Here is a 22,952-nt window from a genome sequence, read left to right as displayed (position 1 = left end):
ATGACTTGAGATCCCATGATGTCGTTCGTTTCTCATTTTTTTTTTTTTTTTTCTTTTATTATTTTTCTCGCTATTTCCAACTAGATCCACAAAGATGTTAGCACAACGATACTAAATACATGTTGTAACAATTGCAATAATAATTAAAAACATTGTTATTACTCTATTCTATTCACCAGGTCCTTCTTAACACAATTATGAAATTAATGTGAGAATCATTCTACTTTTATTCTTCATATTTATTTTTAATTTCTCTTGAATTTTTTATAAATTAAAAAAAAAAAAACTTCATAATAATATTTCACTTTTATTTATATACTAGTATTACATATTTACAATTGATTTGTCCAAGGAAAAATCTTTTCTTTTTTTTTTTGGCAAGGTCAAGACAATACTGGCTGGACTTTTAATATTTTCCCACGTTAATATATATTCTCTTGTGATTAAATATAAAAAAAAAAAAATTAATGCGTGCAAGTCATTGAAGTAACCTTGATGATATAGATATATATAATAATAAAAAGAAAATACACTTAATCAAGGAGAATGTCAATATAAACTCGACTACATAGATCAATAATAACAAATTGATAAAAAAAAATAAAAAAATAATGGAATATATTAGTCATTTTTCCCAGGATTGTAAAACATGTTTTCACTCTTTATATTTATTATCATCGGAAGTGATCCAATTTTTTTTTAATGATAAATCCTTTCATTTTTCCTATAAGTATATGAATGAATATATTTTTTTTTTCTTCTCAGATACTTGGTCGATTGAAAATCTAATTTATTTATTTATTCATATTTGTTTTTTTTTTTTTTTTTTGAGTATTAATTATTTTTCAATTTTAAAAAAAGTTAAAAATTGCTAAAGAAAAAAACCAATTTTAATTATTAAAAACTTATTATATTTATATATCATTTATTTATAATTTTTTAATTGTTTCTTTATCTTGTTCATCAGAAATAATTTGTACATTTCTAACTGGTGATTTTCTGTATGTCGGTATTGTTGTTGTTCGTATGTGATTAATTGCATTCATTGATGGTCGATCAGTAGAAATAGCCAATTGTAACATTCTCAATAATAGTGCTTCACGTATTGGTGGTGGTAAAATTTCATCACCATCACCCTCAGTCTCTTCATTCATATCTTGTGTATAAAGTTTTTGTCGATAAACTCTTTTCATATATCTTGGATCTTGATAATCATCTGAATATCTTTGTGAATACATAGCAGGATCAATATTACCAATTGGAATTCTCGATAAAATTGGACGTATTGTACGATCATTGTATCTTAATCCACCCTCATATGCTAAAACATTTGGTCTAACTGCAGATGTTTGATAATTTGTATATGGTTGTTCATCATAAAGTGCATCTTCAAGATAACTTCTTGGATGAGCCAAAGCTTGTAAGCCATATTGAGTAATTAATAAACGTCTTAAAAGCATTTGAAAATCTCGTCTACTAAGTGGTGGTGCAATTGGATTTGGTGCTTCTGGTGGTAAAGCAATATTTCTATAATACTCTGGATATTCACGTTCATCCATTGGTCCAATTGGTCGTAATACAGGTCTAGATCTTGGATCAGGTTCATTGTATGGTCGTGCGTATGGTCTTTGACGTATATATGCCTGTGGAACACCTCGTGGTGGAGAAGGTTCAACTGGTTCCTCAGCTGGATTTTCTGATAAATACTGAACATTGCCTGAATCACCACTTGTTGGATATACCGGTGGGCGAGGTTGTGGTCTATAAACATATCTACCAACTGGTGCTGCTCGATATTCATCATCTATATTTGTTGGTTGTACAACAACACCTGATGATAAATCTCGAAGAAGTTGTTGTTCTGGCTCTCGACGAACATATACTGGTTGTTCTGTTGTTTGACGAGCATAATCACGATCATTCAATCTTGATGGTACAGTTTGATAAACAATTGGTTGTGTTGTTTCACGTTCTTCTGGTGTTTTTGTTTCAGCCTCATATTTTGTATTATCAAAACGAGCTGGACCAATATTATCCGGTACAGATGATGACATTTGATAAAGCATTTTTGGTCGTTCAGAACGTATACGTTGAATTATTTTTGGTGAACTACTTGTTGTAAATAATGGACGAGCTGTTGATAATGCACCTCCATATACATCTGAATGTTCATCATTATTAATTTCATGATTATCATTTTTTGTTGTATCTTCATGAAGTTGACGTCTCAATGCATTACCTGTTGTTGCTTTTAATTCTTCCTCTTCTTCTTTTTCTTCAAATTCTTCAGTTATTGGACGAAGACTTTGATCAATTGGTCTTTTTGGAAATATAATTTTACGTAAATTAATTTTTTCATCAGTACTTGGTCTTGTTAATTGTGAATCTTCATTAATTATTTCTTCTTCTGATGATGAACTTCCTGTAATTATTTTTTGTTGATTATTGATGAAAAATTTTGGACGATTTTTTGATGTTTTAAGATAATGTCCAAATATTGGTTTTGGTGATTCAGTTGTTGTTGTTGTTGATGTCGTTGATGATGTTGTTGATGTTGTTGATGTTTTACGTATTCTTGGTATTGTCTGTACAACATTTGATTTTGGACCAATTGTTGTTGATGATGATGATTCAGTTGATGTTGATGTTGCATATAAAATTGTTGGTTTTTTTGTTGTACTTCTATTTGTACGTGGTATACTCTGGACAACTGATGCCTGTTCCTGTAATGGTGAGAGTGTTGTTGCTTTAAATCCCGTTCCATTTGATGAAGTATAGGTGACCCGTTTTATTTCGCCATTTGCATCAACAAAACCAAATGTACCTTTGACATTACCAAGTACATCGCGAGTTTCAACCTGACAATTTTTTTATTTTTTTTTTTATTTTTAAACTCAAATTGAAGCTAAATTTACTAGTGTACCAAATTTAACGTGATTCTAATATGATTTTATTTTATTTTCATTTTTAAATTAAATATTAAAAGAATAATAATTTTTGCAAGAATAAATAAAATTTTAATAAAATAAATTTACTTTGAATGATCCATCTCCAGCTTCATAGCCAAATGTGTAGCTTCCATCATCATTAACTTTTCTAATTTGTTTTAATATCGCAACTTGATCATGTTGACTCTCCGAAGTTTCTTGATCTGTCACGTTCATGCAATCTGCCATCATCAGGCAACATATTGCCATCAGCCATGGCGTCATCTTGAACATAATTTATCAAAAAAAAAAACAAATAAATCTTATTAAAAACTCGAATAAATATGACTAATTACAAAACACAAATTTAATACACAATACTTAATGCAAAACACATGAAACAATTAATTTAAAAACACATGAAAAATTTAATTGAATATGCACTATCACATCACAAATAAAAATAATAAAAATAATTAAATTTTTTTACTTCAGATGTACCTTAAAACTGGAAACCATGTTACCGCACATGCGGTGAATGTTAACAATATCGCGTGGTGCACCAGTCACTCCATTATATATAGAGTGACACAATACCATATCCCCCCCTCAAAATATCAACAAAATACAAACGCCCTTCTTTTTTAACATAAATAAATTTTTGTTTTATTTAATTATTATTATATTATTCTACTATAAATAATAATGCAATTAATAAAATAAAAATAGGCTATCAAAAAAATTTAAAGATCCAAAAAAAAAAATACCAAATTTGCTTTTAAAATTATTTAAAACATTTATAAAAAAAAAAAAATTATCATCAAATATTAAATATAATATTTAGTAATAAAAAAAAAAATAAAATAAGAATTAAAAATATGTTGATAATATAATATCAAAATTCGCGAGGGGACAAGTGAAAGTCACGTGGGAGTTTTAATTTATAATGAAGAAAAAAAAATTATTAAAAACAGTGTAGTATGACTGTAAAATGTGTAACAATAGTTCCCATAGTGTGCAATAAAATGTATTGTGAAGACTGAAAGATGTTTTGTTTTTCCCCTCATCTACAACTTCAAGGATCTCATTTTTTTTTTTTCACATTATACCCAGGACAATCATTGCATAACGCAATTTCCTCCCAATTTTTTTAAATAATCTTTAGCATGAATTAATAATTGTCAAATTAATAAATTTATCAGATCATGATTTTTATCAATTATAATTTAAGCTTTTATAATTTTTTAAAGTAGGTGAACTTGTTTTTTTTTTTTTTGTTTGTATTTACTACTCAATTAAATCACGTACTTTATTAATTGCAATAAAATTTTGCATAGAGAAGGTAGCTAAATGTTGTTGATGAATATGCCAAACCTACTTTATTTTTATTATAGAAAAAATGTATTCACACATTCTTTTGCATGGGAACAACAATTGTCTTAATGTTTTTGAAAAATAAAAAATAATATTTAACTGACAGAATAATAATGTTCTCAATTGTTGGATTAATTTTTACTTTTTTTAATTTGTAAATTGAAATAATCATTATTATTAATATTTATTTTGATAACAAATCAATTGACATGTACAAAATAAATACTAATTTTTTTGTCCTGATAAATAAAAATGATTGACTATTATTTATTTGACAATTAATAAAACATTAATGAAGATATTTGAATTTCTATTCTTCTTTTGTATAAATACATAAATGAATAATGACTCATTATTAATGACTCATTTATGTTTCGATCAGTTGTAAATCACTCATGAGAATAGAAACTTTGTATAGAAAAAGTAATTTTTTACTCTAATTGTATGTTTTTTTTTTTTTTTTAAAAAAAAGAAACAAAATAATAACCCCTTTTTAGATAAATAAATAAATATATGTAATAATTTTTTTTTAGGATCAAAAAAAATTATATTAATAATAATTATTTGGTTATGATATAGTTATAAAATAAAAATAAAAAAAAAGAACTAGTTAATTTGTTAATGTAAAAAAAATAATCAAGTCAATAATAAAATATGATACCTCTTGATTCATGTCATCTTGGATCCACTGATGATTAAGCTTCAATTTACTCAGCTGTGTTTTAGTTTACTTGAGTCCTGAGATACATCATCATAATAAATAATAACGTACGTGCTCATTGTATATTTCTTCTTGTTAACAAATCGATTCTATTTATTAAATAATCAGTATCACTGTGTTGTTGACTTGTTTTCATCTTTAGAATATTTTGTAGTCCTTTGTAAATTTAGCAAGTTGATTTTATATCTGTTGACTATATTTAAAAAAACATTATTTAATAATTATCATGTGTTAAACTTTGTTTCTAATATTGCTTGTCATAAACGTTAACTATTATTATTATTTTTTATTTTTACCATTATATTTTGATGAGTTAATTTTGAATCCAATATAATAGATTAGTTCAATGTAATATTTAATATATTATCAGTTTACATTTATCAATAACGCTATGTTAAAATAATAATAACAACATTATGACAAGCAAAAAAAAAATCATTACCAATAATTCATAGATATTATGAATAACATTATAAAAATATTATAATAATAGAAATAAAATATTTACTCACTGAAAAAATTAAAACACTGTTATGTATATTTTTTTACTTGCACTAAATCTTCAAACCGCAGCTTTAAATAACACATTATTAAGCGATATAAAAAAGAATAAAATATTTTGCGCTCTAAGCAGCAAATTTTTGATAGATTTAATAATAAATTACTTGGTATTTCTATGTACACTGATGTACATCATAACGATAACTATACGTGTCATCTAAGCAATAACATACTAATTGAATTATCATATAATAAATAGATCAAAGTAAATAAAAAGGAAGATGACCTAAAGAATATACATATAGGGACTATCATGGGGCTTCAAACAAAATCATAATTATAATTGCATCAATAAAATCTTACTTTTTTAGTGGATGTTTATATTCCAACGCTGCTCATCAATATACTCCAAGGCCATGAAGTGGTTCATGATGATTCTCGATGATCAGCAACAGGTTCAATGATCACAAGCACTTCACAATCACAAAACAATCATCACCACTTTTGATAACATTTTTTTTTCAAAGCTCTTTTCACCATTACTATAGATAGCTTTGGACAGTACTTTTACACCACTTGTAACAGGAAAAAATCCAGTATATTAACTTACATAGTTTATAAAGTACTTGTTATATTTCTCGATTGTTTGCCACTATCACTTGCTTTGGACATTGCTTTTACACCGCTTGTAACAGGAAAAATCTATAATGTTAACTTGTATCGTTCATAAAATACTTATCATATTTTTAAATTGATTATTGTTATTATTTGAAAATGTTTTATCAATTTTCAAAAGAAATCCCTTTCAACTAACGATAGCATGTTGCACTCTGAGAATATTTTCAACATTCACTTCGACAGAGGCGGCTTGTTCTTGATGCACCAACGCTCTCATGTATATTGGACATTGGTAAGCAACAAGTACCAACACAAGCTTACCAAAACACTTTTGACTGTCACAGATGCAATAGCACGTGGTACATTAGAGCACATCAAAGCACCATAAAATTAACAACATCGTGTAATGCTATTGATTATTTTAGTTCAAGATAGATAAACTTTGCTTATAAAATTTTGTTAGACAATTTATGAGTTGTTAGGGCATTCATTGACACTTCATATTTTATAAAATCAATTAAACCTAAAGACGGAGACAACTGAGAGATGATTTTTCATTATCATGGATCGTTATTATTGAAGCATAATATCATCAAATATCATGTTGATGGTGACGATGCTCATTTTATCTGTGACACTGAAACAACATAAAAACACAAATAAGTATTCAATTATTATTGAATAAATTTTAGACGGTACTTTTATTTAATTAAAATAAAATAAATTAACTCACTTTACTCCAAAATGATTTTTGGCTTCATTGAAAAAGCACTTTCGTCATTTATTTACTCCCAGTTACAGCAATTGTATTGAATAAATGACATTGGCACATAAGATGTTTTAGCCACAATTAATGTCACCTGTAAGCATTAAAAATATTAGATTAATATTATGTTATAAATTTTTTTCAAGCTGGAGTAATTGTTGGACTAATTAAACAAATAAATAAATAGTAAATGTATAAAAAATAGATAAATAAATAATAAATTAATAAATAGACAGCAAAAATATGAGTTTTAAAGTAAATAAATAAAGACTTACTGACAACAAAAACTGACAAAGCCAAAACTTACTCAAACAAAGGGAAATTAATGTTGAAATATTTAACAATTTTTTGATTGTTAATAATAAAAAAAAACGATTGTTATACAATGAAGTTGCTAAAACAATGCTATATATAACGAATTTTTGTAAATATTAATAAATAAATTGATATATTCTTTGTCTTTGTAAAGAATGACAATCTGGCCTTGAATCATTTATTTTTTTTATTTTTTTTTGCTCAATAATTAAAAAAAATAACGTAATTATGTTTGTTTATGCACTAAATAATTAATAACAATAAAAAAACGCAATATTTACATACCATTTGTCCATTATTTGCCAAATAAAGATTTTCCTTTGTCAGCTTCAACACCATTGACATGTCCATTTATTTTTGTCAAATTTCACAAAAGTCAGCAACAATTTATAGCACAATCTGTTTGAGACAATTACAATGATCGATTAAATAACAATTTACAATTATTTAATAATTAATATTGCTAAAATAAGTGTCTAACTTTTTTTTAAAAATGACAACTTAACCTCGAAAATTAATTTTTTTTTTTTGTCAAAATTTATGATAAAATGTAATAAAAAGTACGTAACTATGTTTGATTATGCGCTAAATAATTAATAACAATAAAAAAACATAATATTTACATGTTATTTGTCCATTATTTAACAAATTAATAGCTGCCTTTGTCAGCTCCAAGAGCTCTGACATGTCCATTAATTTTGGACAAAATTCACAAAAGTTCGCAATGATTTATATCACAATTTGTTCAGAATAATTTAATTAATCGATTTATTAACAATTTATAATTGTTTAACAATTATTATTGCAAATATAAGCGTAAAAAGTCACGACACTGAACGACACAAGTTTTCTCTTTAACAAAGGCGCGGCCATTTTGGATTTTGTCGCGCCATCTAGCGGCCAAATTATTTGTCGATAAGTAAAATTCTACTTATCGACAAAATAATAAAAATGAATAATTGTTATTAATCAATAATTTATAACAATTGTTATTAATAATAAAGTAATGTAATAATTAGCAACAATTTAAATAATGAGAGATTACATATTCATTAACACCAATTTTTTTTAAAAACGATTTTCACTATCACCGTATTATCTTTTATAGTTTTTCACGTAATTAAATGTTTAAACTATATAGCTATTATTGTTAATTATTGAATAGATAATTAACTATTTAATAGGTATTTATACAAAAGTCTTACTGTATGATAATCATAACAATAAATGTCACTGAAGCAGTAGCATAATTATAACAGAATAAATTAAGGACTTGAATAATATCCTGAAGACTATCATGGAGTTTAAATAAATACAAACAAGACAATATCAATAAAATAAGTTGAATAAAATCTTACCCATTTTAGCGGCTGTTTATCTACCCACGCTGGTCATCAAAATGCACCAAGGACATGTTACTACATCATGATTCTCATTCATCAGCAACAAATTCAACAATCAGCCTAGTTCAACTATTTCATCAATTTTTATAAACTTTCCATGACCACCATCTGTATCAAACAAAAAAAAGCAAAATTCTATTAACTTATGTAGTTTATAAATTAAATCATGATTTTTTCTTTTGTATTAACTAATTTGGTATCATTGATTTTTAAATGATAATTATAAATAAAATTAATATTGTTGAAGTATGCATGCTATGTTGCTGGTTCAAGTGTACCAGTAATTTATGATTATTTAATTACCAAATGGTTTAAAATTAATTTGATTAATTTTTAAATCACTTAATAAACACAAACTAAAATTGACGTACCTTATCATATTCTCACTATTAAAATCATCATCTTGGTATGTTGTACTTTAACATACAAGCAGCCTCAGTTGTCTCAAGTGTTTTAAATAGTGCAGTAGGTCTCTTTCCTTCATCATTGAAGCTTTTGTATATTTTATTTTCCATACATTAGCAATACTAATGCTTTTCCCATGAATAAATGTGTTGCAACTGTAACAATAAATGATTAAACTTATAATAAAGTATAAGACTATATTTAATTTTTTAAAAATAAAATAATTTAACTCACTTTATTCCAAAATGATTTCGTCTCCAATGACAAAGCAATTTAGTCATTTTTTTTGTCACGTTTTAAAAATTAGCTTCAAAGAATTGCATTAACACTGATTATCTGAAAACAATAAAAATATTAAATAAACATTGTGTAATAATTTTTTTTCAAACTGGAGTAATTATTGACAACAAAAAAAATTTAATGAATTGATATTATTGAATTTATGTCAAATAAATAAATAGTAAATGGATAAAAAATAGATAAATAAATAAAAAATTAACAAATAGTCAGCAAAAAATTGAGTCTTAAATAAATGAGTACAAAACACTGACACAAACCAAGAAAAATTAATGTTGAAATATTTGACAATTTTTTGATTGTTAATAATGAAAAAAACGATTGTTATACAATAAGGATGCTAGACAACAATGCTAAATATAACTCACTTTACTTCAATCTGATGGTGTCTTTAATGACAAGTCATTTTTTTTCTATCCGAGTTACAACAAATTTGTTGAATTAATAATAATGGCACATTAGATGTTTGAATCACACTTGATGTCATCTGTTAACATCAAAAATATTAAATAAATATTATGTCATGAATTTTAACAACAAATCATGTTAATGATCAAAATGGTTTGTTGATTATTCTGTTGGTGATTTAAGTACACCAGTATTTAATGGTTATTAAATTAAAAAAAGGTTTGTATATAATTTGATTAATTTTTAAACTATACTTGATAACACAAACTATATAATTGACATACCTTTTGACAATTTCATCGTTGTCTTGGTATTTTTCATTTTGAAACCTAAGCAGCCTTAGTTGTCTCAACTTTTCATCTTGTTCATATGAATTGATGCTTTTTTATATACGTATATATATTTTGTATAGTATTTGCATGGATATGGATAAATTTGATGCAACTGTAACAATTAATGATAAATTATTAATGCAAATTAATATTAAATAATTAATGCAAATTGTAAATGTAATGTCAAATTGTAAATAGTCATTTGTCCAAATGCATAATTATCAATATAAAAAGTTTATTTAACCTATTGTTTCACTTACATTTTCTCCATATATGTTGATGAATCATGATGCTGATGTTTTTTGTTTATGTAAAATTAATTTGGCTTGGCTGTCTGGTGTGCCAGTTTTGTGCTCAACAAATTTTTATGATGATCACTCGTTCACTTGTATTTTTCTCTGTCAAAATCCTTGTGTATTAACAAATTTTGTATAGAAGTTTCTTTTGGAACAGTTGCCCAGTTGGTTTTGTGTGTACAAAATTTTGTTGATAATGATTTTGGCACAAATTTAATATAAACTGCTACAATATATCCTAAAAATAAAAGATTATTAGTTTAGTTTTTGTTTTTCTTAATTTTATTATTCAAAAATTGATCAACAATTGCCTTGAATATTTCACTAATTGTCCTGTTTTTTTTTTTATATTTTTGATAATAATAATAGTAGTAATAAAAAAAAAAATTGTAACTGAAACTTGGCATCATATGATTGGCTGAAACAGTTTCATGATGGCCGCGATGATTTTGGGATTTTGCGAACACTTGAGACGGTTGTGCCCTGTTGCGCGTTTGCGGGGGGGCCAGTCAGTGTTGTGAACTTGAAGTGTAAAGACGTGTTTTGTGTTGGGTTGTTCAGTGATCTTGCCAAGCGGCTCTTTTGGTGTTCGTACTAATGATTTTGCTGTTTTTGCGGTAGTGTTTATAATTCATATAATTTATTTTTATTTTTTTATAAACTACTAAATACATTTTTAACGTAGTCCGATTGATTATTTAATATTAAATTATAATAAAATTGAGTAATTTGGGAATTTTTTTTTTTTTGCAAAAACTACGTCGCAAAAAGCCAATGCACAAAATGGCCACGGCGTCGCAACTACGTACGTGAAAATTAATTTTTTTATTACTCCATTATTTTTTGTCTGATATCACCATCATTTACTGCCTATTTATTAATTTGTTATTTGTTTACTATTTATTTACTATATTTATTTATCTTTATTTATATTTATTTATTTATTTGTTTACCATTAATTCAATACTATCGTTTTCATTTACTCTTTTTTCGTTGTTGATAATTACTCCAGTTTGAAAAAAAATTTATAACACAATATTTTATTTAATATTTTTATTGTTTACAGTTAACAAAAAGTGTGCCTGAAACGTTGAATGTGTTGATGTAATTAAACAAACACAATTATTAAAACTGGAACTTGAAAAAATGAGTAAATTGATTTGGCATCGGAGTTAAAAAAATTTTTGAGTACATAGTGAGTACAAATTTATATTATTAAAAAAAATAAAAGTACAGTCTAATATTCACACATAATAATTTATTAATTTAATGTTACAGTTGCATCATCAAATTTATCCATGGAATAATAAAATAAATAAAAAAATAAAATATACAAAAGCTTCAATGATGCAGAAAATAAAAAAAGAAGAACGTAAAATGAGAGCTGCTGCGCTATTTCAAATAACTGAGACAACTAAAGCTGTTTTTATGCTAAAATATAACATGAAAGATACCGATAATTAATGATGTTAATATTAAAAGTGAATTATTTGGATAAATGTCTTTATCAGTGACAAAAGCCTTGGCAGTCTTTATTGAACAAAAAAAGGTATTAAACCATTTTATTTATTATAGTTAAATTTTTTATTTATTTAAATTCTTGCTTAAATATTTTTGTTTTAACAATTACAGGTATTCTTGGATAACTAAAGGTTGATCAGTGCACTTGTAATCAATAATTGTCTCAGGTAAACAATAATGATTATTATTCAGTTTATTGTTGTCTTATAACAATCAAAAAAACATTATAAAACTTGGTTTAATTATTGTTTATTAATTGATTTTTTTATAAATTTAATAATCTCACTCTTATCTGCTCCAGTTTGAAAAAAATTTATAACATAATGTTTATTTAATATTTTTAATGCTTACAGGTGTCATTAAGTGTGGCTAAAACATCTTATGTGCCAATGTTATTCATCCAACACAATTATTAAAACTGGGTCCAAAAAAAAAGACTAAATTGCTTTGTCAATCAAGCCAAAATTATTTTGGAGTAAAATGAGTTGTATTATATTATTTAAAAAAAATAAAAGTACAGTCTAAAATTCACCTAATAATAATTAGACTGTGATTATGCTAAAATATAACATGAAAATATCAAGTGAATGATGTTAATGTCCAAAGTATAATAAGGTACGTCGACTTTAGTTTGTGTTTCCAAGTGCTCCAAAAATTAAGTGAATTGTTTATAAGCTATTTGATAATTTAACGATCATGAAATACTGGTACATTTATATCACCAACAAAATGCATCAAGACCATCCACATGATATGTATTCATGCTTGAACAATGATGAATCCCCAATAATGGAAAGTTATTGTCTCAACAACTCATGAACTATCTGATAAAATTTTATCAGCAAACTTTATCTTTGTTTTACTACGAAAATCAATAACATTATATGGTGCTGAGATGATTGATATTTATGTTCTTGCTAATGTACCACTTATTGTTGCTATTGGTAAACATTTTGTACCACTTGTCACTTGATGCTGAGTTAAATCTACTTTCAACGAAAATAATTTGATAGGTCGGTTGTTGTTGTTAATTGCTTATCAATCAACGCGTGTTGGTGCTTGGAGAACCGGTCGCCTCTACCCGAAAGAATGTAAAAAGCATTCTCACGATTGCTCACACAAAGCCATATGTTAACAACAGCTGACTCGGCAGATCTTTTTTTTCGAGCCTGATAGACTATTTTCAAATAATAACAATAATAAACTATTCATTTAAAAAGTGTTAAATAGAAGCACAAAAAAGAACTGATTCATAAACTATATAAGTCAATAATATTTTGTTTTTTTTCGGTAACAAGTGGTGTAACATTGGTGATGGTGAAAAGTGTTCTTAAAAAAGTAAGTGAAAAGTAGTGATGATTGTTTTGTGTGTGTAGTGCTTGTGTTGTGTGTGATCAATGATCATTGAACCTGTTGCTGATCATATTGAATCATCACATGAACTACATGGAGTGTAGGATCCTCTAGTCTTCATGGAGTGCAGTATCCTGAGCAATTTGATGACCAGCGTGGGAAGATGAACATTCGCTAAAAAGGTAGGATTTTATTTAATTTATTGCATTGATATAATTGCGTATGGTCTCGATTGGAATTTTTAACTCTCCATGATAGTCCCCAATATATTCTCTAGGTCATCTTGCTTTAACAGCTTGTTTTAAATTTGATACCTATGCTACTGCTTAGATCACACACTTATCTTTATCATTATCATGTACACAATGTATCAGTGTGTAGATAGAGAAACCCCAAGTAGTTTATTATTAAATGCATCAAAATTTGCTGCTCATTGCGCAATATTTTATATTTTATTTTTTTTTCATAATACCAAATATACGTAGTTAGAATAATTTTGTTTTGTTTTTTTTTTTTTTTTTAATATTCATTCTTTCGAATTTTATTATATACTGATAAATTTTTGTTGATTAAATTATTTATTTATTTTCTTTGTGAGTATTAAAGTTCAAATTAAATTTTCATAATTTTTCCAAATAAATAAAATAGATTCTATACTTGTTATTCTATTATGAGTCTTATGACTATCCCTATATATCATTACATCAGGTTCTTTAAATGTTTCAACCAGCAGGAGTAATTAGTATTCGTAGCATGCATGTTTTCATTTTACTTTCGTCGACTCTCACTCAAGTAACAAGTGATACATTATTTTATTTAAAGCCATTTTTTTGCTACCACAATATATACCTAAATAGAGCTACTAAAGGCTAACTATATTTTGCAACTTTCTTGTATTTTTCTTCTTGTAAAACCAAAAAGAATAGAAAAATTTATTCAACATTTTTTTTTTTTGTTGTTTTAACTTGATTATTTATTATTATTTTTTTTTTTTCATTTCTATATTTATATTTATTTTATTATCATTTAAATAATTTATTTTTTTTTTGCTCTGCTAACAAAAAGATTGAATTTATAAATTTAATCATGATACTCGATTAGTCGATTTTATTTTTATAAAAATTTAAATCATATATTTTCGGAGTTTTTCTTTTATAAAAATTCTCCTGAGAAAATGTATCAGTAGATTTTTTTTAAAATTCGTAAAGTAAATAGAGACAGACTTAAAAACTACTCTCGAAAAAAAAAATGACAAAGTTAATGTAGGATAAAAATTTAATTTATTAATCATTCAGTATACATACAAGAGTAGATAGAAAAAAAAACCTGCAATAATGTTGAATCATGAATACATAAACATCACAAATCAATTTAAAAAAAAAGTGTATATAAAAAAAAAAAGATAAAAAAAAGATTAATCTACAAATTAATTATATATAACAGGACGGAGTATCGAAGAATATAATATGTACAAAAATACGTGTCGACAGTGTGGGATTTTACAGGACGGACAAGTCGACGTAATCACAATCCGTCGGTGAAAAAAATTATAAAAATTATATATTAATATTAATAATAATAATGGTATTGATAAAAATATAATAACTGTTTTTTTTTTAATTTTTTTTTGTCTTGTTAAAATTACAAAAAAATCTACGATATGAATATTTTGGCAACTGATATTAATAATTCTCAGATATATTTTTTTAAATGTCAATTAATAACTTTGAATTTATTTAAAAAAATTTATGAATATTAAAATGAATTTACTTGATTAATTTAAAATTTAAAAAAATGATTCCCCAAATCCCAAGTATACCTGAGAGTTTATACTCCATAAATTGTCCCAATTATTTGTAATTTAAAAAAAAAAAAAAGAAAATAATATTTAAAATCCTGGATTACTGCCACGTAAAAATTGATCAATTTGTCCAACAGACAATGATTGAGTGCCTGTTCCTCTGGCTGGTGGTGATACAGAATAATAATAATTTTGTGAATCTCTTTGTGAATTAACTAATTGATATTTTGGTGCAACTGGTTGTTGTTGACGACGTTGCTGTTGTGCATAAAGTTGTTGTGATTGTAAAAGTTGTTCAGATTGTTGTTGACGATAAATAGCTTCTTGAGGTTGTGGTTGTTGTTGTTGTTGCTGTTGTTGTTGCTGTTGCTGTTGTTGTCTTGTTGAAGTTGAAGGAACAATTCTAGATGGTGATTGTAATGGTTGAGCTGATTGAAGTTGTTGGAGTCTATATGGTGATCCTTGTGCAACATAAGGTTGAAGTTTATGATTTAAACGAAAATCACCAATTGTTTGTGGAAGATTTTGAAATAATTGTGTATTATATTGACCACTATTTGGATCATAAATAAGCTCTGATTGATATATTGGTTCTGATTTAATTGGTTGTTTTGTTGATGTTGGTCGATTTGTTACTGGTACACTATTAACATATCTTTCTAATTCTTGAGCAAAACTAAGATGTATATCAGCTGGTGATGTTACCATTGGACTATCAGTTGTACTTCTTTGTGTTGCATAAACAATACCTGGACGTTCAGTAACACTTGATGATAAATATTGTGCAGCAACTTGTGCAGCATGTGGTCTTGGTGTAATAGCAACAGATTGTGGTCTTTCACGTTGTATTGATCTTGGTGTTGTTGAACTTTCAGTTAATTGATATGATTGAGTTGGAATACGACGTGTTGGTGTTGGACTAGCTAATGTTTGATAATTTGGTGATGGTGTTGTTAAACGATATGGTGTTGTTGCAACTGTTGGTGTTGTTGCTGATGTTGGAGCAACACCATATAATGATTCACCACGTACTGGTGAAATTTTTAAATAACTTCCACGTGGTCGACTACGATATGTTGTTGGTTTAATAACAACATTTGGCTCATCATCTTCTTCTAATTCTTGACTTGCATCATCATCTTGAATTGATGAATATTCATTTTGAAATAATGTTGTTGGTGCTTTTGATGTTGTTGTTCTTGGATAATTTGATTGTGCTGGTCTTGGACGTACTGATGGATAATTTGCTGGACCAGCTGGTTCATCTTCTTGTTGTTGTTTTGATGGTAATTCATCGTCATCTTCTTTTGGTGCATTTGGATCACATGGATTACCAGATACATATGTAAATTCACGTTTATTACCATCAGGATCAACGTAACCATATTTACCACGTACAACGCAATCAGTGCCTCGGGTTTCTTCTTTAAATGATCCATCTGCAGCCTATAACAAGTAAAATAATATTTCACAATATGCCTTTTTTTTTTTTTCCTCTTTTTTTTCTACATTTCCAATCATACTTGTAACAAGTTTGACCTGTAATTATTTCTACAAGTATTATAAATAAATGCAATTTAAAATAAAAATATTTGTAAGAGTATATTTTCATTAGAAAAAATAAAAAAAAAATATCAAAATTGAAATGTTTTTTATTAAACATTAAATTATTACATTGTTTTTTTTTTTTTTTTTTTAATTGTGATATTTTATATACTTGCCTCATAGCCAAATGTAAATGAACCATCATCATTAACTTTATTGTAATTACGAATTGTTTGTACTGGTGGTGATTTTGATGGATTTAATGTATCTTTTGATCTTGGTGTTGGTAATGCTCTTGTACGTGGTTGATAAACTTCAACACTAGCACTACTACCACCACCACCACCACCTCCACCAGCTGAATATTCATCTTCAACTTGTTGTGTATCTTCATCTTCATAATATATTTGTGGTTCAGCAACTCGTGGACGAACCTGAACTCGTCTCGCTGTGCTCAATGCCAATAGGCATACCTTAAAATAAATAAATAAATATATTATTTAAAAATAATTAAATAAATAAATATTAACTCAACATCTTTGGTCTTTGCATGACATTTTCAAGTTTCTTTGTAACATCCTCTTGTTACTTTTTGCTTGTTATTTCGAGAGATTGTATTTTTTTTTTTTTTCTTTAATTTTAACCAGATTACTTCATTCTACTCTATCCATAAATACACTCATATATATATATTGTGAATGAAGTAAAATACTTCGTCATTCGTGGCTTTCGCTAAACCGTGAGAACTTGGATGAATATTGCAACTATACATATATACAAATAGATGCACCCAACATTTTTATACGACAGAATTTTCTTTATTCTAATATTCTTATCTTCTACAACTCTCATAATATAAAAATAAAAAATTAAACTATGTCGTGTAAATTACATTCTACTAGTTATAATGCGTAATATATATGAAAGTTTAGATGTCATTTTAAAGGTGCAAAATTAGATGTTGACAAGTTTTTTAACACAAAAATAGTATTTGTTCATCTAACTGGTTTTAAAACAAGTAATTACATATATATACCCAAGTTGTTGCACATATAATCATCAGGAAGTTTAATGTTTCATTTAAAAAATAAAAAACAAAATTACGAAGGCACTTGGTGTACTGGAAAAAAATATTATTAAATATAAAAATCACCACCACACCTTTTAGGTTCCGGTCTAAGTAACATTATCGCCTTTCGTTATTTTAAATTATATATATAGTTTTAATCGAACGCATTTTCTTTGGCATTTTTCTTTCACTTATATTTATTATTATTAATTAATTATTAACTCTCTTTTTTTTTTTTTTTTCTATATATTAATTGATGTGAATTTTTTTTTTCTTTCAACAATTCTCAATAACATAATGTCAACTTCGGACTTCCTGTTCACGTTGATATACAATGTTGCAAAAAATATATTCAAACATGAGAATATAAAAATAAAATATTTTAGTAAATTTTATAAATGAATTACATTATTATGTAATACATGATTATATTTATTTGAATATATATATAAAATATAAGGCACACATTCGAGTGACCCGAATTCAGGGCGAGGCCCAAGTGAGTGCGACCTAGCGTGAGATTTTCGCTCTCGTTCTCGCTCTTGTTCTCCTTGAACTGCATAAGTAGACTAAGTAACAAAAAAAAAATATTTTTTAAACTGCATAACTAAAAAAATCACGTCTGGATAAAATTTACATTTGCTTCTTACTAAAAATAATAATTTAAATAAACAAATAAAAGAAAGTAGGAGTTTAACTTGGCACTATAATTTTTTATCATCATCATCCCTCAGAGTGAATGTAATATGTATCCTTACAGTACAGATATTAATTTTTCATTGAGTCTTTTAATTACAATTTAACAATTTATTATTTAAAATTTCTTTTTTTTAAATATAAAGATGGCTTATTTTTTTTTTTGCTTTGCTTTGCAACATTAATTATTAAAATGAAAATACGTTGATGCATGAGGTGAAAGCAACCGGAAGTACACCACGACACTATCAATCAGTCAAATGAAAAATTACAATAGTACATGTATAACAAAAAAAAAAAAAAAGATTTTTTTTCGTTTTGTTTATTTTAAAATATTTGCAAGGTCGTTGGCAATAGAACAAAAAAAGAAAAAAAAAAAAACATTCACACGGATTAGTTGAGAAAGATAATGTTTTTTATTTTATAATTAAAATGGTATTAAAAATTATTATTATTGTTTTTATATATTTACTGCGGTTTTATGCAGAAAATTATATATTTTTTTTCCTATAAAAAAAAAAAAAAATTGGCAAACCTTTTATTAGGAATCAAATGTTTAATTTTCTTAATTTTTTTTTTTTTTTTTTTTATTTTCATCACACAAAAGTTGTTTTATTTATTTTTATTATTATTTTTTATTTGTTTTTCAATCGAGCAAATCATCGGTAAAGGAAAGGATAAAAAAAATTATTATATGAGCTAATGACTACACAGCAGGAGATCCGGTAAAATCGTGACGTTCAATAGTCGAGGTATAGACCGTAATCAAACATTCGGGCCATTCTAGTCACACAACTATATAGTTAAAAAAATTTAAAATTTTTTTTTTCCTATATACAATTTATTTAAAATTCATATTATTATGTATGTATATTTGTTTATGCCCCCACATTATTTAAATTAAATTATTTGCAATTTTTTTTATATTTTATATTTTTACATCACACTAAAAATCACCACGCCTTAATTTTGAAAAACGCATTTATTTATTAACACTTTCCATAGATAAAAGTATGATGTATATATTTTTTTAAATAATACTTAAACGCGTGCCACGATTTATTATTTTTTTATATACACAATTTGATTAGTTTGTTTCATTAAATTTTTTATAGATCATGATCATACATGTTCAATTTATATTTACTGTTGTTGTTTATTTTTTATTGAAAAAAGCTACTGGTGAATGTGAAAATAAAATTTTAAATTGATCATTACAAGTGAAATACTGTGATCAAAATATTTTACTCTTAATCGAGTTTTCATTCGTTTAATACATTTCCGTGATAGACCCCCGAAGGACAACAAAAATGAAAGTTAATACTTGGACACAATTGGCTCGAAATCTATATATATACTTTATTGCATTAGTTTGTTTATTTATTTATAAATAAATAGGAAAAAAAAAAAAAACCTTACATGAGAGAAAAAGGTGTGAGACAAATGTGTGTTTTTATCGACACATTGAAAATCATATATTTGGATGCGTGGGAATAGTTAAATAAAAATAAAAAAATAACATTGAAATTGAAATATAAATAGACTATTGATACTGATGATAATAAATTATTAAATTATTATTTTTATAATTATTATTATATAAATTATTTTTTTTAAACTGTGAATAATTAAATATTCTATTTATTTTTATTTTTTAAAATTTAAATAGCTACTATATTATCCAATTAGCCTTCATAATATTTTTATCATGTTAGAATGTTTATTATACAATCAATATCAAATTCCACTTCTTGTTATTTTAATTTTTTTGAAATTTAATATGATATTATTAAGTTAAAGTTATAAATATAAAAAAAAAATATAATCCACGTGTGTTTATGTGGTTTTATACGCAGTTAATTTTATATTGCTATTTGATATAATTAAACAGGTCGTTAGATAAATGTTAGGAAAGCGGATGAGTGAATATACACAAAAAAAAAAAAAAGAAACACACGCAATGATTTTTTTTTTATGTCAATTATTTTATCAGTATCGTTTAATCGATAAATTAAGATGATTTTTTTTTATATATTATTTTAATTTCATCATAAATATATCGATGAAATTTTTTTTAATTTTTTTAATTAATTTTCTAAAATTTTGGTATTTATGAATTTTGTTTTTTTTTATGTCAAATTAAAATTTATTTAATTTTCTATCATTAGTTAACTTTTCAGTTTCATTTTTATTTAATTGTTTCATTGTTATTTATTTTATTTTTTATTTTTCAAAGAATATTTTTGATCTGTCAATAAATCATATCGATCAATTAATTTTAAAAAAATATCAATCAATAAATTTATGAAGAAAAAAGCATTGTAATATACTGTTGAATATAAAAAAAAGAAAAAAAAAAAAATATTCTGTTGTCATAATTGACAGAGTTAAAATTATAGTGTAGAGATATTATTTGATTTATACAAAGAAATGCAATCTCATTCACATGCAGCAAAGGGTTCCTTGTTTAACATGTCGGTTACTTCATTGTTTATAATTTCAACATACAACGACAACTGCATTTCAAACGTCCGGCTTAATTTTTTTTTTTTTATATATCTTTTATTTATTATTATTAATTTTATCTTGTTGTTGTATTTGACAACAAAGTTATGACAATTACGAAGAAGAATAAATAAAAAAAGAAATTTAAGAACAAAGAAAACAATTGTTAAAACAATAAATTCAAAGAAATAGAAAAAGTGGCTGATTAAATGAATGAAATATTTTATTTGCGGGATATTATATTTACAATTGAGGGTTTAAAATTTCGAAATAATTATGTAATCACTACTTTAATTTATCTATAAATTTTTTTAATTCTAATTTTAGAGTAAAATATATAATTTAATGTTTTTTTTTTTTTTTGTTGGATAATTAATAAACGAGAAAAATACATAATTTTATATTTAAAAAAAAAAGAAAAATATATATATTGTTGAGTAGAAATGTGGACAAATGATTTCAGTATAAATTGGCCTGATTATTTTTCTTTTTTTTTTCAAAATCTATTGTTAAATAAGTGGAGCTTGAACAATCACAGGGTGATTTATCATATTTTTTTCTTTTCTCAGTACATTAATTTATATTTTAATATATTATAATAATTTTAATGATACACATTGTAATCAAAGAATCAAATATTCACCGTGAAAATCACGTTCAATTGAAACTGATAGTTTTACTTTCAATATGAGTTTCTAGTCATCATAGTTAATATGGTCAACACTTTTGAATTAATACGTGTGTTACATATTCTATTGGACACGTACCAAATTCATCAACACTTTCTTTTTTTTTTTTTAATTTTTCATTATTGTTTCCTTTTTTTAATATATATGAATCTATTTTAAAAATTTAGCATGTTGCAAAATTATTGCAAAATTTATACTAAATGACACATAATTTTTTTAAAATTATTTTTATTATTCATATAAATATACTTTCACCTTCAAAAATAAGTTACATATACGCACGCATTAAACTTGTTTGTCTACATTTCACGAACTTGAATAATAACGTAATGCTAAATATATAAAAAGAAAAAACATTTGATAAATTTAAAAATAAAAAACATTTTTTTTTTGCTCTAAATTCCAAAGTTTATCGTTTTTCTTGGGGGTTTTCTTTTTTTTTTTTTTTTCTAAAATATATACATTAGTGGTTACTTGGAAAATGTAAAATATATATACATATATCCATAAAATAGAAAACTTTTTAAGCAAAATAAAAATAGCAAAATATTTACAGTTGTGTTTAAACAAATAAAAAAAAAAAATAGTATTCTTTAAGTAATGTATTTACCTACACGATTATTATTTTATTTTATTTTTTTTTCTACAAAAAAAAATGAGGTTTACGATGATAGTATAAATAAGTAAACTAGGATATTATAATAAAATTATGAAAAAAGAAAAAGTATGTTAAAAGTATAAATTATAATAAAAATTAGTAATTAGTATAATAATAATTTTAAAAAAAAAATCACAATAACATACCAAAATAATAAATCTCATGTTGCACACAATGTAAATTGTTTGTTTGTTTGTTTGTTCGTTTGTTTGTTTGTTTGTTTTTTTTTTTTTTTAAATTAGAAGAACGATCGTCTTTGAGTATCACTGAGTGAGTGCAATGAGATTGTTGGTACACGGTCTCTTTATAACTTACACACACCAGTTTGGTGTGGGACAGGTTAATAAACAGTGGGGGGATGTTGAATAGAGCCACCAGGATGACGGGGGTTTTAGTTGGGGCCTTATGCCTATATTGTAAATGTATGTGCCTACAGTAACCCAGACTAGACAAGCGTCGATTGTACATTGAGATCACCATAATTCTTGAGAACCCAATGAAAATATATGCATATTATAACACACTGTCTTAATATTGCCAAATCGAAAAAAGAAATATATTTTTAAAAAATATTTAACAACCAAATAAAATATCAATAAATATATATTGACAACAAAATATAGCTATAGGACAATTAAAAATTTTATAATTAAAAAATTTTTAAATATTATTTTTTTTTTTTTTTATAATTCATATTTTTATATACACTCTGACAATGAAGCCGGATATTGGCAATAGTTTTAATATACCGT

General features: G+C 25.4%; 2 protein-coding genes and 1 long non-coding RNA gene across 5 annotated transcripts; 1 reads left to right on the top strand and 2 right to left on the bottom strand.

Moving 5' to 3' along the window:
• Nucleotides 1-813: 813 nt before the first annotated feature.
• LOC122852391 lies at nt 814-8,082 on the bottom strand. 3 transcript variants are annotated; one of them, XM_044152161.1, is made up of 7 exons: nt 7,846-8,082; nt 7,508-7,621; nt 6,875-7,001; nt 5,887-6,778; nt 4,963-5,215; nt 3,036-3,212; nt 814-2,858 (listed from the first exon to the last, which is right to left on the bottom strand). In XM_044152161.1, exons 5-7 carry the CDS (start codon nt 4,972-4,974, stop codon nt 930-932), a joined length of 2,118 nt encoding a protein of 705 aa, XP_044008096.1. In that variant the 5' UTR covers nt 4,975-5,215; nt 5,887-6,778; nt 6,875-7,001; nt 7,508-7,621; nt 7,846-8,082; the 3' UTR covers nt 814-929. The 3 variants fall into 3 exon arrangements, with proteins under 3 accessions (XP_044008096.1, XP_044008095.1, XP_044008097.1); XM_044152160.1 differs by lacking the exons at nt 4,963-5,215; nt 5,887-6,778; nt 6,875-7,001; nt 7,508-7,621; nt 7,846-8,082 and adding an exon at nt 3,429-3,486; XM_044152162.1 differs by lacking the exons at nt 4,963-5,215; nt 5,887-6,778; nt 6,875-7,001; nt 7,508-7,621; nt 7,846-8,082 and adding an exon at nt 3,429-3,486 and having other exon boundaries at nt 814-2,723.
• A 3,597-nt stretch (nt 8,083-11,679) lies between these two features.
• On the top strand, nt 11,680-12,434 carry LOC122852386. The gene is made up of 3 exons (XR_006373813.1): nt 11,680-11,912; nt 11,996-12,051; nt 12,238-12,434. It is a non-coding gene; the product is annotated as an uncharacterized LOC122852386 (long non-coding RNA).
• A 2,066-nt stretch (nt 12,435-14,500) lies between these two features.
• Nucleotides 14,501-22,477, bottom strand: LOC122852385 (mediator of RNA polymerase II transcription subunit 12-like). Its single transcript, XM_044152152.1, has 3 exons — nt 22,347-22,477; nt 16,760-17,056; nt 14,501-16,484 (listed from the first exon to the last, which is right to left on the bottom strand). The coding sequence occupies exons 1-3, from the start codon at nt 22,362-22,364 to the stop codon at nt 15,126-15,128; spliced, it is 1,674 nt and encodes a 557-aa protein (XP_044008087.1). The 5' UTR covers nt 22,365-22,477; the 3' UTR covers nt 14,501-15,125.
• Nucleotides 22,478-22,952: the final 475 nt, after the last annotated feature.

The sequence above is a fragment of the Aphidius gifuensis genome, linkage group LG3 (genome assembly GCF_014905175.1).
Source record: "Aphidius gifuensis isolate YNYX2018 linkage group LG3, ASM1490517v1, whole genome shotgun sequence".
In the NCBI taxonomy this organism is placed as follows: Eukaryota; Metazoa; Arthropoda; class Insecta; order Hymenoptera; family Braconidae; genus Aphidius; species Aphidius gifuensis.
The sequence above is the reverse complement of the archived record's forward strand: the minus strand, read 5'-3'. Positions and strand labels throughout refer to the sequence as shown.

Bases quoted from the DNA above. Each gene is read 5' to 3' on its own strand.
- LOC122852385 (XM_044152152.1), bottom strand. The intron at 16,485-16,759 runs GCAAGTATATAA...TACTTGTTATAG, and splicing joins CATTTACATTTGGCTATGAG to GCTGCAGATGGATCATTTAA.
- LOC122852391 (XM_044152160.1), bottom strand. From the start codon at position 3,458: ATGTGCGGTAACATGGTTTCCAGTTTTAAG. The intron at 3,213-3,428 runs GTACATCTGAAG...ATTATGTTCAAG, and splicing joins ACATGGTTTCCAGTTTTAAG to ATGACGCCATGGCTGATGGC. The intron at 2,859-3,035 runs GTAAATTTATTT...AAAAATTGTCAG, and splicing joins CTGGAGATGGATCATTCAAA to GTTGAAACTCGCGATGTACT.